At 38.3% G+C, this 18,338-nt stretch overlaps 1 protein-coding gene across 1 annotated transcript in view; it reads right to left on the bottom strand.

Annotated features, from left to right (window-relative positions):
* The window catches only part of LOC116068889 (zinc finger protein 385D), a 170,048-nt gene that overhangs the window by 83,233 nt on the left and 68,477 nt on the right, over positions 1–18,338 (bottom strand). Inside the window, exon 3 of the mRNA XM_031338993.1 lies at positions 17,135–17,297. Within this exon, the coding sequence (XP_031194853.1) occupies positions 17,135–17,297 (163 nt within the window). The remainder of the gene's footprint in view (positions 1–17,134; positions 17,298–18,338) is intronic.

Raw genomic sequence — 18,338 nt, 5'->3', positions numbered from 1 at the left:
GGAGTGGCCCTTGGCCCTGTGAAGGTTCTGTACCCCAGTGTAGGGGTATGCCAAAGCCAATAATTGGGAGAGGGTGGGGTGGCAAGCAGGGGGAGGGGGGAGGCAACAGGGGTTTGTTCTTGTATTGTTTTGTTTTGTTTTGTTTTTTTTGGTTAGAGGACATGTATGTAAATAAAGAAAATATCTAATAAAAAAATCTAAGTCAAAAAAAACCCAAACAAACAAAAAAACAAAACAAAAAACAAATGGGACCTTATAAAATTGCCAATCTTCTGTAAATAAAGGACACTGTCAATAGGAAAAAATGGCAACCAACAGATTGGGAAAAGATCATTACAAGTCCTACACCCGACAGAGGGGTAATATCCAATATATACAAAAAACCAAGAAATTAGACTCCAGAAAATCAAATAACCCTATTAAAATGGGGTACAGAGGTAAACAGAGAATTTCAACTGATGAAACATGAGTGGTTGAGAAGCACCGAAGGAAATGTACAACATTTTTAGTCATCAGGGAAATGCAAATGAAAACAACCCTGAGATTCCACCCCACACCAGTCAGAATGGCTAAGATCAAAACTCAGGTGACAGCAGATACTGATGAGTATGTGGAGAAAGAGGAGCATTCCTCCATTGCTGGTGGGATTGCAAGCTGGCACTCTGGAAATCAGTCTGGTGGTTCCTCAGAAAATTGGACATAGTATTACCTGAGGACCCAGCTATACCATTTCTGGGCATATACCCAGAAGATGCTCCAACATGACATAAGGACACATGCTCCACAATGTTCATAGCAGCCTTATTTATAATAGCCAAAAGCTGGAAAGAACCCAGATGTCCTTCAATAGAGGAATGGATACAGATAATATGGTACATTTACACAATGGAGTACTACTCAGCTACTAAAATGATGAATTCATGAAATTCCTAGGCAAATGGATGGAACTAGAAAATATCCTGTGTGAGGTAACCCAATCACAAAAGAACACACATGGTATGCACTTACTGATAAGTGGATATTAGCCCCAAACCTCAGAATACTCAAGATAAAATTCACAGACCACATGAAGCTAAAGAAGAAGGAAGGTTAATGTGTAAATGCTTACGTTCTTAGAAGGGGGAACAAAATACTCATGGGAGGAAATGCAGAGACAAAGTGTGGAGCAGAGACTGAAGGAAATGCCATCCAAAGACTTCCCCACCTGGTGATCCATTCCATACACAGTCACTAAACCCAGAAACTATTGTGGACACCAAGAAATGCATTCTGACAGGAGCCTAGGATAGCTATCTCCTGAGAGGCTCTGTCAGAGTCTGACTTATACAGAGGCAGATGCTCTCAGCCAATCATTGAACTGATCATAGGGTCCCCATCAGAGGAGTTAGAGAAAGGACTAAAGGAGTGGAAGGGGCTTGCAACCCCATAGGAAGAACAATGTCAGCCAATCAGAGCTCCCACGGTCTAAAGCACCAACCTAGGAGTACACATGGAGGGACCCATGGCTCCAGCTGCATGTGTAGTAGAGGATGGCCTTTTCAGGTATGAATGTGAGAAGAAGCCCTTTGTCCCATGAAATCTCAATGCCCCAATGTAGTGGAAAGCGAGGTTAGGGAGGCAGGAGTGGAAGGCTGGGTGGGAGCATACCCTTGTAGAAGCAGAAGGAGGGAGCTTCTTGGTATAGGGAACTTCTTTGGAGGAAATTGGGAAAAAGGATAACATTTGAAATGTGAATAAATAAAATATCCAGTAAAAAATGACTAAGCAAAAATCCAAACTTTTAATGTAAATACTGAGGTTGCTTGCTTATATGGTAATTACATGCTTACTTTCATGAAGCTGTGGAACTATTATCAGCAGCCACATTACTTAGCATTTCCTTGTCATGGCCTGAAATGTTCCAATAGAGCCAAATTATTATCAGCATCTATTATTGTCAGCTTGTGTTATTCATTTTATTCTAGGCATTCTGATAGAACTGCACTGGGATTTTATCTTGGCTCTAATGTACATTTCCCAAATGATAATTACACTGGAGATGTTTTATTTTTGTATGAGGATCGAAACATTTATATTTTGGTCATCCTTTTATATGGAGGTCAAAGGACAACTTGCAGGATGTCCTAAGTGTTACACAGAGATTATTAAGTTCGATATGATGTGTTTTCGCTTGTGAGCAATCTTGATAGCTCCTCAATATCTCTGGTGTATTTATTAACCATTTGGGTAATTTTGAATAGAATATCTACAAACTTTTTGCATAGTTATAAATGAGATGGCTTGATTTCTTATTACCAGGCTTTAGGGGTTCTTCACATACCATAAATTCAATCTCTTGTACAGGTATGTGAAATTGAAACAATTTTCTCTCAGATGGAGCTTTGTCTTTCACAGAGCATACATTCTTTTCAACTCTAATAAAGCATACTTGTGTTTCATAGAGCATACATAGCTTTCAATTCTAATAAAGTCCAATTTATCATTTCTTTTTTTTCATTTACACATCATGCACTTGATTTCATTCTTAGCCAGAGTCCTTTTAAGATATAGAAAAGCCACAGCAATTTGAACATAGACACTTTCATGTTAACTGTGATAGGACTATGTGCAATGAGTGCCTGGTAAAATGTAAGAGATCTCTAAATAATAGAGAATCATGAGGTACTGGGGCGTTTATGTGTTCAGGGAATACTCATGTTCTTCAAACATGGCTGAACACCAGATTGACTAGGAGACATATAATCATGCCTCAATGTTCAGTTTCCTGGAATATGTCTTCTAATCACACCGGCACTGATCATAAAGTAGATCAGGAAAGGTATAATTACAGAGTGTGTGGAAGGAGCTGTTAGTCCAGAAATTCTTTAGCCCCCAGTTTTAGAAGTGTATGGCCAGTGAGCACTGGAGACAAAGAATGAAGTTAAACCCTCTTGTTGCATCTTTCTCTCACATCTGACAAAGGTTAACATTGTGGCAGCTCATCAAATGTTGTTAAAGGATCAGACCAATCTCCCCAGAGTAGATAGAGTTGGCCAATCCTTCTTTACCTTGATCCTCTCCAATGTCACTTTTCTTGGCTTTGGCTATGTGCAAGTAACTTTAAATAAACAGGTGTCTAGTTTGTGGACATTCTGTTAGTTACTTTTCCCATGACTGTGACTGAATTAAATGACAAGAAGTAACTTAAGGGAGGGTAGGTTCATTTTTGTTCACAGTTCAAGAGATACAATCCCTCATGGAACACATGGCAATGGGACCTGTCTATGTTGGCAGGAGCTGTCTGTGGAAGAAGTAGACTGCTTGCTCACATCTTGGGAGAGCAATTAACAGAACAATGAGAGCAAGCATTTAGGTAGCATTTCCCATTGGCTGCTTTTATTAGTTTTGAAACTTAGCCCATGGGATGGTGCTACTCACATTCAGGTCAGGTGATCCTTTCTCAGTTAACTCTCTCTGTAAACACACACACACACACACACACACACACACTCACACATACACACACACACACTTTATTAATGGCCATAGTGCTTCTTAAAATAAGCAAATTGACCTAGTTAGATAGTACTCTCACTGTCTTGATATAAAGTACATATGAAATTGAGCCACTGTGATATAAGCGACTATGTTTTTGAGTGGGAGTTAATATGAAATAAGCTGAATCCTGACAAGCCCTTGCCTGGAACTATATATGCAGCAATGTGGTTTGTTCCCCTTCTGTGTGGGGCTAGGTCTGATATATCTTTTATGGTATAGACTTGGCATGTCTTCAAATTGCATTTCTTCCATATCTCTGCTTGTATTAATTGGTTCTAGTCACAAATGATTAGCAGGTCACTCCTATGATTCTCAAGAGCATTCTAGGTGGCAGAGACAGATGATCACAGTTTATTCAGGATATTTGCCTGAAGTAGACTGAGTATTGTCAAAGAGTAGCATGGTCTGTAGGGTTGCATATTCCCAGGAGTAGAAAGACAGGCTTTTCTTGCTTTGTGCACACTTACTGTAAGTTCCAGGTTCCAGGATCCTGGAGGAGGCAGACAAAACAAAAGCAACTAATGAAAGAAAAACTCAAAATGGGGTGCTTATTCCTTAAGTTCTGAGCTCCCTTGTCAGTTTCCTGAACCTCAGGAAACAATAGCAACATCAAGCTAGCCCCAGCCACTCTCTCACTGCCAGTAGGGACACTATAGAGGGCAGCTGCCATAAGATGTAATAACTACACCAAAAATATTTCAGTATAAGGTAGATAAAACCAAAATGTACCATTATGATGTAGAAGTGATAAAGTCTACAAGTAAAGTGTTAATGCTGATGGGAGATACTTTATCAAAAAATAAGCAGGGGTGTGGGTCAGACTCTGGTTTGCAAGTCTCTGATATATCATTGCATTCTTCTCTGTCAAATAATAACTGACTTATCTGAAAGACTGAAAAAGAAAACCTCTCTAGAGAGTCACAAATCTAGCCAAAACCCAGCTGAGTGAAAGTGACGCTCTGGGAATAATAGGGCTAATCTGATTGATGATCAAGATTCAGCCGTGCACACATATGAGCACCAAAGTTGAAATGAGGTGTCATGGGGTGCATTAATTTATAAGTACCTATGAAGAATCAGAACCAAGTGCCATAAATGAAAGTACAAGCCTTCCTGACACTCAAATTTCAGTGATTCCTATTTGATGATGGCATGTGATAAAGACTTCCATCACTCATACCACAGGTTCCCTTCCTGATTACAAAGTATATGCTGTCCATTTCTCTGAACATGGTGACATGTTGTCAAAAGATGATAAATGCCTTTACAAACACACAAGACTAAAACTGCTTGCAATATTTCTCTGTCTTTCTAAAACAACACATATCTTGACTGGTTTTCGGTTCTCCTGGGGAGTAACAAACAAATGCAGTAGCCATTAGGAAAATTCAAATTTAAAGAGGAAAAGACAGTCCAGAAGATCTGGGTATTAAGATAAGACTAGGTCACATCTGCTATAACCATAATGTAGAAGTGTTCCATAATATTCTACAAAATCAGACACAAGCCTGTATTCCAATTTTTCCAAAGTTAGGGGTGTTTGCATTATTCCTAACATGGAGTTCTTTTGTTGGTTCACTCATCTGTTCATGCATTTATTTTGTGGCTATGTCATGCTTTTTATTCTGAGCTAGGAATATACTAAACACCAGGATAAAAGCCAGTTAAAAAGTCACATGCCCAATCACGAGGATCTTAAGGCAGGAAACAGATAAAACCAGATGTGAGATAAAGTATTTAACAATGCAATAGGATAGCAGAAATATGGTAAGAAATGCTACTTGCATTGATCCTAATGGGGCCTTCTGCATCTTTTCCCAGTTTGCTAGTCACTTCCACATGGACAGTCACAGTAAGAGAGACATCCAGGGTTCAGGCTGCCTCTTGTGCAGATTCTACTTCTACCTTGGCGACTTCCTTACGCTATGCTTTTCAGAGAATTAGTAAATCCAATCAGCCCCAACTCCCTGGAAGGAAAATTCTTATTTGTTTAATCTCTCCAAAACAGTCCAAAAGCATGGCCCAAATACAGAAGTCAAAATTGGATTTGTGGTCCCAAAGGAAAAGACTGTTGCTGGGAGAGTCTGTCAACGCCCTGGTGTATAATAAGGACATCGGCAGTGCAAATCTATTAATAACGTAGGGACTGCTCAGGAACTAAAGCTGTGCAAGGCCTCTTAGTACTCCGTTGCTTATAGTAGGTTAAAATCTGTTTAATAGTACAAATGATAAGGCAAACTGTTTCTGCAGTTGAGAAAGATAGGAACTGATACATTTATGCATGCACACACACACAAACACACACAAGCACACACCTATCCATTCATGTGGGTGTGCACATACACAAACACATGTACACAGAGGCAGACACATACACACATGAATGCGCACACACACACACACACATGCCCATACTCCAGAGATAAACTCCACTAGGCTCTGCACCAACAGCTACTGAAATTTAAGCAGTACCCAGAATCCACAAGGTTCAGGGAGTCCCAGAAATGACAGATGTGACTGGAGACAAGTCCACTCAGATCAAACTTCTATGAATACGTTGTCAGCTTTCCTGGGGCTATTAAATCAGTGGAGCAAAAAATAGGCACATTTTGGTTCATAGGCAGTGAAGGCCAAGTGGAGAGAAAAGAAATGAAAATAGCCCAACAGCTGTCTCGGGGCTCTAGCATCAAGGTGTGTGCTCCAAAGTACTGTTCCGAGGCCTGTAATGCAGAGAGTGCCTTATTGAGCACAGAAGTGGTAAAAGTTAGGGGATGGAGTTTTAAAGACTTTTCTCATTCTTTATCTTCCCAGATGGGCCATTTCCATCTATTTTGGGATCTGTGATATCAAATCAGCCAGCTAATGTAGTCATTTTGGGGACATTGTTGCTTCTGTGACACCTGTCAGGATTCAGCTTCACTAGTTAATCCTAGCATTTTCTATTCCCCAACTTTCATCTGTTCATCTGCCCATCATGTGGATCAGGCGAGCCTTGCATTTCAGTAGGATATAGATTTCAGAACTATATGAGTTTCCTTCTATAATTAGAATGTATCCTTCTGTGTCAATAGAACCCAGAAACCACTTTCTGATATCCTTTCAGTCTCTGGAATTGACCCTTCTTCTGTCTGTTCAGCTTTTAAGCATATCTCTTCTCCCCCACTCCCACATTCTGCTTTTATTTTTTAAATATTGGTCTGTTCTAAAACATAATAATATAAACAGAAAACTCCACTATGGAAGATTTCATTTTCCAAGAAGAGTCACAGCAGCTGCTTTTGCCTCATATGTGCTTTCCTTGCAATGTGACTGTGACATTTTATTATCATGAAATGAGGAGGAGCTACCTTCTCTATCTCAGTGTCAACAACTAGAATACTGCAAATTGATTGAGGACATTAGTGATCAGGTCATGAGGGAACTCAGCACAGGCCTTGCTGTACGTCCTGAGATACTGTGCTCTCAAAGGCCTGGGGAGTACACATGGAACAGCTACTAGTAGATGCTGAGGCTTCATTGCTGGCAGAGGTTCCAGTCTGAGGGGAGTGAGTCCATGCAGCTACTTCTCTGCTGTACTAGAGGTGGAGTCCCAAGTCGCTGAAACTAGAACTCCTACTAAACTTTAGGCAGCTACCAGCATTGCTAGATATCAATAAGTGTTTTTTACTACAAACTTTCTTTTTTTTTTGCATACCTATCTGATTGCACCAACCATTAATTAGCTGAACATTTGGAAACCTCTATTCTAAAAGCCTAGGATTCAAACTGGGATTGCTGACTCTTGGAGTAATAATTTTTTTTTTTTTAACCACAGACATGTTCATTTATTTGTGTTGCCAATGGGTGTTTGTGTGCAGTAGCACTGGAACTCTGACATTGTGAAAAAGGTGAGATGATTACTACGTGGCCACTTGAAGAGAAAAATAAATTGTAGCCAGGCGATGGTGGTGCAAGCCTTTAATCCCAGCACTTAGGAGGCAGAGGCAGGCGGATTTCTGAGTTTGAGGCCAGCCTGGTCTAAAGAGTGAGTTCCAGGACAGCCAGGGCTAGACAGAGAAACCCTGTCTCGAAAAACAAAAACAAAACAACAACAAAAAATAAATAAAAGAAAAACAAATTGTAGAGCAATAAATATACAAACAGATGACATTTACACTTTTGGTAGTTGATATTTACCATTCCATTTCATAACCTAAGCTAGTGATGTAAAGTTTACATTTCATATGCACCTTACAGGTAATACAAAACACACATACACACAGAGCAGGCCCAAAGCATTCCAGCAAGTGAGATTTGAAACAGACATGTTAATATTGAATTTGGTGTGAGGTAAGATCCTCAAAAGCAAATATGTTTATCAGCCAATCCAGGGAGGGCAGCTCTTCATAAAGAAGTTCTCCTTTTATCTAGAATAAGAAGACAGCTGATGAAATCATAAATTTCTGCTGTGCAGAAAATTTCAATGTTGGGAAAGGTTTTGAAAAAAATAAAGCAAAGCCTATTTTAAGTAAAGGAAAATATTCTTTAAAATCTACATCTAAACTAAGTCAGCCTGATGATAAGATGATCACAGATGAAAACAATTTTCTTTATAATTTCTAAATGTGTGCTAGTCAAATACCATGTAGCATCTTTTTTTCATTATTCTTTGCGTTATAAAAATGAAATTTCTACTGGTTCAACTTTGAAAAAAACTAATCTTCCCTATTAAGTGTAAATAAGACAGATGTTGATTCTCTTTTTAAAGATTTTTTTAAATGTATGTGCTTGTGGTGTGTGTGTGTGTGTGTGTGTGTGTGTGTGAGAGAGAGAGAGAGAGAGAGAGAGAGAGAGAGAGAGAGAGAGACAGACAGACAGAGACAGACAGAGACAGACAGAGAGACAGAGAGAGACAGAGAGAGAGAGTTATATGTGAGGATTTTGCTAAATGAGAGAAACACTGAGTAATCTAACATGTATGATGATACCAGCCACTAACTCAAATTGGAGTTATTGCTAATAAGAATTAAGGGAGATTGTTGTGTAAGATATGACAGCCCATCTGGGAAGGGTGAAAAATTAGCTTGAATCCTAGCTCTGCCTTTTGACTTTTAACTACAGTCAAATTTCTTGATACAAAATCTTTATTCTTCATCTGAATTTAAGAATATCTATTGCTAAAGTGTAGAAACTCCCATAACCTTCACTGGTCTCTAGCATAGCATATTTAAATAATCTTATCAAAGTTTTTTGGAAATGGCATCTTTCTCCTTCATTATTATGAGTGATTTGAGGTCAGAAGCTACATGTAAGAGCTAGAAGCCTTTACTCTTTGCACTGAGATTAAAATATAGTATTTGTGTCCTCTTCTCCCTTCCCCATCAGGATCTTCATATGGCTGGGCCAGCATCCTACCATTGACCTATATATTTTGCTCTCTTTAGAGATTATTTTTAATCTACAAAGAATCTCACTCTCTTGCATGGGTTACACTTCAAGTCACTCTGCAACCCAGGTAGGGCTCCAACTTGCACTTCTGCTGCCTCAGACTGATTAGCTAACTAGTCATTTCAGTTGAGAAGGATTTCCAGAGTAGTTTTTCTGCTATCTGTTCTCCTCAAATTACTTCCTAACTTGATTTAGATTTTATGTTTACATCTTGCCTTCCTAGTCAGATTAAAGACACTGTTTAGGTAGAACTATTAAAGTAGATCTTTGCTGGAATCACTGTAGTATTGAGAGTATCAACCAATATCAAAATATTTGTTGATAAGTAAGTATGGATGGACAAGTAGATTAGGGAAAGATCACCATAGCCTAGTCTCTGCTTCACGTTTCAAACCATGATTTTGTTACCTTTTTGGGACACTGAGCCTTTTGTAACACAGTTCTTTAAAATTAGGATATCAGCAACTTAGAAAATTTTTCAAAGGTGATCTTTATTTACTGTGTATAAAGAAAAAACTCATGTTTGTGTTCATACACACATACACACATACACAATATTTTTAATGGGTCAAAGTTTGGAGGAGCAAGATACATATTCATTTATAATAATATTTTCTTGGTATGTGATGACTGGTCTAAAATATAGAGAAGTCAAGAAGAGCGCTGAGGGTAGAGTTCTACTGAACATCCTTGCATGCCATTCCCAAGGGTGTGCATTTAATCACTAGTCCTTCAGCGAAGGTCAGAAAGGTTTTTATTTTGTTTATTTCTTTTGTTTTTCTTTCAACAGTTGTTGTTTCTGTTGTGATGGATTTAAAAAATATTTTCTCTACTATATTTCTACAATTTTCTACTTCAAAAAAAAATACTACATACAAGGAAATCAGGGTTTGGTGGCACAGGCTTTATTTTTGCCTCTGTTTTTACTTAGTTCCTATCAGGAATAGAGGAACCAAAGTTGATGAATGCAGAACATGATATACACATGGCTCAGGGTCATTCTGATAGTCCCTATTGCATGCTGATCTTCACCATGGAGTGTGTCATTCTAAGGGGGATTTATTGGAGCAATCATATAAAGTGAAGCATTGCCAAGACTATCCCAAACTGCAATTCTAACTAAGTAAAGTCGACTAGATCATTGCTGTAGCCTGGCTGAGTGGTGTACCTTCAGCCTAGCGGAGTCAGTATGTTCCCTGTCTTCAAATTGATCCTGTTTCCACTGTCACAACTGAGAGTTCAATAGATAGTCAACCTGACTCAAGAGTGGTTTTTAAAACTTTTTTAAGTCTCATTAGAAATCAAAGCAGCACAGTAATTTAATGATTAATCTGAATGCAATTATAATAATTAAAATAGCAACCTAATTCTAAACTTTTGGAAATGTTCATCCAAGTGCTCACATATTCAAACCTGAGCTTTCCAGCCTAATAACTCAGATTTGTATTGAAAAGTAATCACGTTACAGAGTTTACCTAAGAAAACCGACTGACTAAACACATCCAAAATGGACACTATATATTTCAGTTTTGTTGTTTTTATGCTAATACGCTTCTTGAAGTAAATATAGTACATATGAAATAAGTATCTTGTATTTCTCAAATATAGTACAGTTCTATTAACAGGCATTTTTGCTTGCCAACTCCTAGATGTTAAGATCAAGATGTATGATAAGATGAAAGTGGACACTCTACAAGGAGTTGAGATCTTCATGGAGTATACAAACAAGAATATAAATCATGTGAGTTCATACTAGATGTGTGTTTGCATAGAAGTCTCAAAGATGTTATCAGGCAGTGAGAAATCGCAAGGGATCTATGCATGTTGCTTCATATCCAGGCAAATCTTCACAGACAGCACATGCCTCATTATGTACAGTATTTGATATTCAGGGAGATAAAGGGAAGTTTATTCTACACCTTTGGTCTCTAGTCCTCACGTGATGGCGTTGGGCAGGGGATATGAATAAGTGTGGAGAATGAGCCGTAAAGAAGGACAAATGAAGCCTCACATCATGTTCTGGAGTTTGGAACTCAAGGTAATAAAATAAAATGTAGGTCTAAAATGAACCACCTGTCCTTCAGTTTTGTTTTTAGCAATAACTCCACAGAAGCCATTGCCCCTGACTACAAAAATAATGCTCTTAAAATGACTTCAATATTTGGTATTCATCACTATTCTACCATGACCGCACATGTTTTGTCACTGTGATCATTGTTCAACTCCATTGCTGTATCTTTTATTTCTGGTTTAAACATTTCATCATATAAGATTATTCCATGCTCAATAAATCTCCATAAATAAATGTTATAAAGACTGGGAGAGGGAAATCTTCTATGAACATCACAGGCATAGATTTTAGCAGAAGATATCGCCACTGGGAATTTTAATTTAAAAGTTTAATTCTGATATATACATCTCATAGATATGTTTAATGTAGTTAGATTATCCTTTATTTTATGCATTTTACAAATTTCTTGTGAAGAGAATTATATATACACACAGATATGTACTACACTTATGGACACACATGTGCATTTGCTCTGAAGGACTTCAGTTATCACTGCTCTGGAATATACTACTTATCAGCTGAGATTTCAAACTCAGGGCAACTGGGGAACAGTTCATACCAGGTAGTGCTTTGTCTGCCAGTTCCTTGTCTTCTGAAGATCAGATTATTTAAAGGAAGACCCTCAATTATTGATGCCTTCCTCAGGAAACCCATGAGCCAGGTAATATTGTGTCCTATCATGGGAGAGGAGAAGGAGCTAGGGTCATATCCAGAGAATTCTATCATAGGTTATCAATGATCCTTCTACAAAGCAGTCAGCGTTCCTCTAAGAACCTTACTACTGCCTAAGGTGCCTCCCCTCCTCCGCTTCTTCCGTTACAAGAGGATATAGAGATGCCACGTATCACTGGGGCTTGGGAATTCCATTTTTTTTTTTGTTTGATGTACCTCTAACCACATGGCATTTTATGTATCTCTTCTCATACTTATCTGTGGCTGTCATCTGTTTGTTTCAAAAGAAAATTATCAGGTCCATAGAAGGATAGAATATGCTCCACACATTCACATACACATACAGGTATATACACAGATCAAGATCACAGATGACTATAGAATCCAATATAAAATTACACTCTAGCATATCAACCCAGCATCATCTCTTCTCCTGTCTTATACACCATGCAGTAGCACTCCAATGAGACTGATGGCAGAATCACAGAGGTCAACATACTACTGGTTTCACAACTAGTGACAGGGAAAAAGATGATTGACACTTGTCAATATGATGAATGCATTCTACAATTATGTGACTCAAGAGTGGCTTTGTATATGCCTAGATCCAACTGAGTACAACATGTCTAAGTCATGCAACTGAAGAGCACAAATTTGAATTTCAATTTAGTACCTTTGTCTGATGAACATATTCACAACTAAGATTTGTAAAAAGGAACTTTATAAATTAGAAAAACAATGTTTTCAGGCCTTGTCAATTATAGGACTTGAGTCAAACATACACTCAGTAGGCTAATTAACTTCTGATTGATAGTTGTTGAAGGGCCTTTGCAAATGTCAAGTGTTAGGAGCTCTCTAAAAGCAAGACAAAACAAAACAGAAATATTTCCTTAGGGGCTCTATTTGATGCCCTTTTATAAAACTTGCAAATGTAAAACTTGATCAGCAAAGAACCACTGTTACTTAACAGAACCATCTAGAAGGAAAATGTGAAATTCTAGAGCTTACAGTGTCCAAATGCTGAGCTTTTCTATTTAGTTAGTTAGTTAGTATTCATTTAGTTATTCATTTAATTATTTATATTAGATAAAGACTTTTGTAGTCACTGTCTTTTAAATGACTATTGTAGTAGCTGACAATAGTTCAAACTCCGGATCCCTTTGTGTCTATCTCTTATGTGCTAGGATTATAGGTAGACACCACCATACTCACATGGGAACATTTTAAAAATTATTTTGGAATCTGCTAAATATTGGTGCTGGTAACCTCTCTAAGTAAGTTCCCAAGAGGCATGGGAAAGCAGGGATAGGTTTAGGAGTGAGCCAGAGAGGGCTAAGGTCAGGTTGAGATGGGAGATTATTGCTCACCAGTGTCTCCCCTCTCAGGAGGGAGGAGCCAATCCTGGCTCAAGGCAGTCAGACATTGCCATAGAATATTCCAGTAAAAACTAAACAGAATGTGTTATGTCACTTCCACTGAAATACCAGCTTTACTAGGTGAGGATTCCTGACCCTCTTTCCCCATTGATGTGGAATTAGCAAGGCACAATTAAAAGTTGCTTCAACAACCTATGATTGGGGTTAAATCCACATGAAAAGAGACAACACAGCTGAGAAGTTGTCTGAGAGAAATATAATGAGTTACTGCCAAAGCTACTGGGATATGAAGGTTATGACTTCAGCATAACCTAGGCTGATGTAACTGCTAAAACAGAGAGTGAAGGAGAATCTTCAAACTATAAAGATCAGGAGACAACAAACACAGAGCACAGTCTAGTTACTCATAATTTATCATTCTACCAGAGAATACCACAGCATAGTTACAATTCTTAAAGTTAATCGAGATATATTTTTATTACCTTTTTAATATCTGTTATACAACTTTCCATTTTATATTTTATTTAGTATTATTACGTGTTTGAATTTAAGTGTGAGCCTATTTGGAGAATGGAAACTGTTCTCTTCTACTGTGGTAGATCTAGGTACTAAATGGAGGTCATGAAGTTTAAGCAGCAAACACAATCTCAATGGTTTTGGTTTGTCTTATTTTATTTTATTTTATTTTATTTTATTTTATTTTATTTTGTTGTTTTGAGAAGATAATAGAATTATATCAGTTCCTCCTTCCTTCCCTTTAAAGCCTTCCCATAAAGCTGCTCTTGCTCTCTTTCAAATTCATGGCCTATTTATTTATTTGTATGTATGTATGTGTGTGTGTGTGTGTGTGTGTACGCACGCGTGCGTGCAGAGAATTTAATTAGTACTTGCTTACAATTTTAGAAGCTTAGTCCATTGTATAATTGTTAATAGATTAAATTCATGGCAGCAGGTAAGCAGACATTGTGCTTGAGGAGTTAAAAGGTCAACATCTGGATCCCAGACAGTAAGAGCAGAGAGATCTATTGGGCCTGGCTTGGGCCTTTGAAACCTTAAAACATTCTCAGTGACATTTCCTACAAAAATATCACACCTACTTCTTAAAGGAAATACCTCCTAATCCTTTCAAATAATGCCACTTTGTAAGCATTCAAATATATGAGTCTATATGGGCCATTCCAGTTCAAACTCCCTACCACATTACACTTCTTGGCCTCCATTAGGCTTGCATCCATATCATAATGTGAAACTTCATTTAGTCAAACTTCAAAAGCCTCCATAGTCTATAACAGTCTCAACAGTGTATAAAAATCCAAAGTTCAAAGTCTCTTCTAAGACTCATGGCAATCATTTTTACTGCAACCCATAGTAATCAAAATTAAAAGGCATATTTAATACTTCCAACATGCAGTGGCACAGAATACACATTACTATTCCAAATGGAATGAAATGGAGCATAGAAGAAAATATTGAAGCAAAGCAAAACCAAACACCATCAAGACAAACTTCAAGTTTTCTTTTCATAAGTGATGTGAAAGTGCCTTTCAGATTTCCAGCTCCTTTCAGTTTTGTTGACTACAACAAATATCTCTTTGGCTGGTTCCACACCCAGTATATGACTTTCTTGGTAGACATTCTATGACTCTGGTATCTCCTGTGAAATCTTCCAAACCCTAGACATCTCCAATGAAGTACAGCTTCAATTTCATACCTTTACATAATAGCCTTTCTGGCATCCATGTATGAATAACCCTGCAAACATCTAGACTCAGTGAACTTTTTTTGTTGTTTTTGTTTTTCTTTTTTGAGACAGGGTTTCTCTGTGTAGCCCTGGCTCTCCTGGAACTCATTCTGTAGACTAGGCTGGCCTCAAACTCAGAAATGTCTCCCAAGGGTTGGGATTAAAGGCATGCCCAGCTCTCAGTGACTTTCTTTAGGAGGAGATCCTATGGCCTCTTTCTTGTATCCTTGACTCTGAACCATTTGGCCAAAACTGCCAAATTCTGCTGCTTGATGAGACAGGAGTTGTTCTCCTTACTCAAATACATTTTCAATGGCTTTCTGTGGTAGATGCTTTCCTTCACTGCTTAAACTTTTCTTTACTTGCTCTTCACTTGTTAGATTAGATCAGAGGAATCTTGCCCCGAGGTCACCGCTCCCTTTATTCCTAGTAGGCTTTTCTTTAAACTTTGTGTCTCCTAGAGCATAGAACTTAGCTCCACTACACCCCTGGTGTTCGTTTTCTCTTCAAACTGCATTTTGTATTTTTACTTGCTCAGCTTGCTCCTTTTCATTTTAGATCTGCATAAAAAAATAAAACACTAATAATCACAAAACAGAGTCAAGTAGTAGAAGGTCTTGAAATCTCCTCTGCTACTGTCATTAATCCCAAACTCTTCAATTTACCCTCAAGCAATGTGTGTGTTTTTGGTCATGTGCAAAAAGTGGCCATGGTCTTTGCAAGATCTTTACAAAAATGGTCTTTAGACTACTTACCAATATTCTTTCTCTTGGAAACTTCTTGAGCTGGCCAAGACAATTTAAATTGCTCTCTGCACTGTCTTCAGTGCCCTACTAGTATGAACCATTTAGCCTTTCTTAAAGCATTCAACTACTACTACATTTTTTGCATTAGTAAACTATCTATACTTCTCTGTGACAAGAGTAGCTTAGGGTCTATCCATTCTTGTATTGGTATTTGACAACAGAAACCATGTTCTCCAGCTTTCTTACCATAGCACATTCAGTGACTAAACCTTTAATGATGAGAGAAATGGCAAGTGTCTGCATTTATATTAAAATGTTGGAACATCACTCTTATGTTAGATACTAAAAGACTATATGGGATAAGCCCCAAGAGCAACAACCTACTCATCCTTTAGAAGCTGGTGGCAACAAATGGGTTCCACCAGAGGGTGGCTAAAAAGAGTATTTAGAATCAACACTGAGGTGACAGCACAGAGATAAAGAGTGCTTGCAGCCTCAGACTTGAGATGTACATGGGCTCTTAGGGAAGGGTGTGGTATATCTATCAGCCGAAGCCTAGTGTGGTGTGAGAATAACAAACAGTTCATACGTAAGTATCCATAATCTCTGATCACCAGTGCACAGTGTGTGTCCCACAGATTAAATGAGTAGTCACTTTAACCTGTTCTCCTGTTTAGCATTTTATATTTTTATCTGTTCATACTCAAAACAGTTCATTTCTGATTAAGACATCTCTAGAATTGAGGCTATGAACATTTTCTTTTTTTTGCCCATTTCACTTGGATACTCTGGAAGACAATGATCTCACTAGCCTCCTTGTTCTAAATTCTATATTCTACAAAGTGATATATTACAACTCTGTTTCCACATCATGCAGAACTACCTGTTAGAATAATTACAAGGAACAATGGTCTCATATTTTAGATACCAGTTTAGAGAAACAACACTAGCTTCTTAGCTGTAAATAAGCTAGTCATTTGCAAGTATTAACCCAGGGCCGATCAGAGGCTTTTATTTTACTGTGAAGACCATTAAAAAGAATAATTGGCATCATTAATACTTACCTGCCCATATAGAAGGAAGGTTACACAGGCATCAGGAGCCCAAACACATAGCCACACTTAAAACAATGTCTAAGAATAAAGCCTAGGGGAAATAGTGTGTTTATGCAGATTCTCTCCATTCACTCAGTTATATCACTAGGTGTGCACTCTCAGCTAGAAAAAAAATCACTCCCAGTGTTATAAGGTAAGTATTGTGCAGAAGTTCTTGAAGATATATACAAAATATTAACTTCTCAAAAGGTGGGGAATATGGTTTTCAGGGAATTTATAACAACTGGGTCTCTCTAAACAACCACAAGTCTACTTCAGAATGCAAAAGCTGTTACATAGCTAGTGATTGTCTTAAAGGCTGTGGAAAATGAGATGGAACCGTTACCATTACACAGATGGATTCCAGCATGAGTTGATGGAGTGGGCACATATTTAAAAAGATATGGGGTTAGACAAAAGAGGGACCCTCCAAACAATAACAAGGACAACAACAAAGATCATTGCTTAACCTGTTTTGTCAGAGCTGGTGGTGATGGGATTGGTAGTGATGGAGGTGAAGGTAGTCTTTGCGCTGTCCTTGGCAGTGACAGATTTCTGCTTATTTTTCATAGCTTCCAGTGCTTTGAGCTTCTTGGCATGTTTCGTGCCTTTGTAGTGGGCCGCAGCCTGGCTCTACAAAGGAGAACAAAATGAACCATGCAATCAGGCTCATTTCTAAACTGGCATTCTCTGTATTACTGTAAATACAGACTCTCTTTCATTAACAGGTACCATTCAAGTCAATGCTGACCAGGGCTTTCTGTGAAATGATGCTTAGAAAGCAATGGGAATCAAAGTCTAAGAGTCAGAAAGAAGAAATATCCACTTGCTTCCCTTAATGGGCTCAATAGTAACACATCAACATTTTCCTGGCTGGGCACTGGTGGCACACGCCTTTAATCCCAGCACTTGGGAGGCAGAGGCAGGCAGATTTCTAAGTTTGAGGCCAGCCTGGTCTACAGAGTGAGTTCCAGAACAGCCAGAGCTATAGAGAAACCCTGTCTCAAAAACACAAGAAAAAACAAAAACAAAAACAAAACAAAACATTTTCCTTTTAGAGTGTGTGGTAGGTGCAGGGGTAAGAATTTATACTGGCATTGCTTTTGTTCTGCCACTAGAGATACTGGGCTCTAGAGAACAATTAACAAAGGCTCTAGCAAAGAGTGATTCTCCTCTCTTCATAAAATATGGCTTCTCTTCCTGCCACATAACTGATTAGCATGCACTGTCTACATGAAGAACTCATATAACCTAGGATATGTGCACTCAGCAGGTTAACCTTGAAAATGCAAATGAAAAGGCAGGGCAGAAGTCCAAATGGATATGGAGAAGCAGGGGGATTTCCTGTTCCTTCCTTTCCTTTTGCTTCCTACCAGACCTTCTTCAGAGAGTCCAATGTGATATTTCTCTCCAACATAATTAGACCCAGAAAGTTCTGAATGTTAAATACCTAAGGAGGTAGATGCGGTTCTTTCATGGTGGCTTCTGTAATTCTGTTTTAAGGGCAATTTGTATTTCCTGAGGCTTCTGTTTATTACAGAAGCAGGGGATGTTGTTGAGACACCACCTCACAGCTCAGACTAGTCTAAAACTTGAGACATTCCTTTCTGCTTCTTCAGTACTGGGATTTACAGATCTGTATAATTTCTCCTGGCATATTTTCTTAACACTGTT

This window comes from Mastomys coucha, unplaced genomic scaffold (assembly GCF_008632895.1).
Source record: "Mastomys coucha isolate ucsf_1 unplaced genomic scaffold, UCSF_Mcou_1 pScaffold22, whole genome shotgun sequence".
Taxonomy (NCBI): Eukaryota; Metazoa; Chordata; class Mammalia; order Rodentia; family Muridae; genus Mastomys; species Mastomys coucha.
This window is presented reverse-complemented; position numbering and strand designations above follow the sequence as displayed.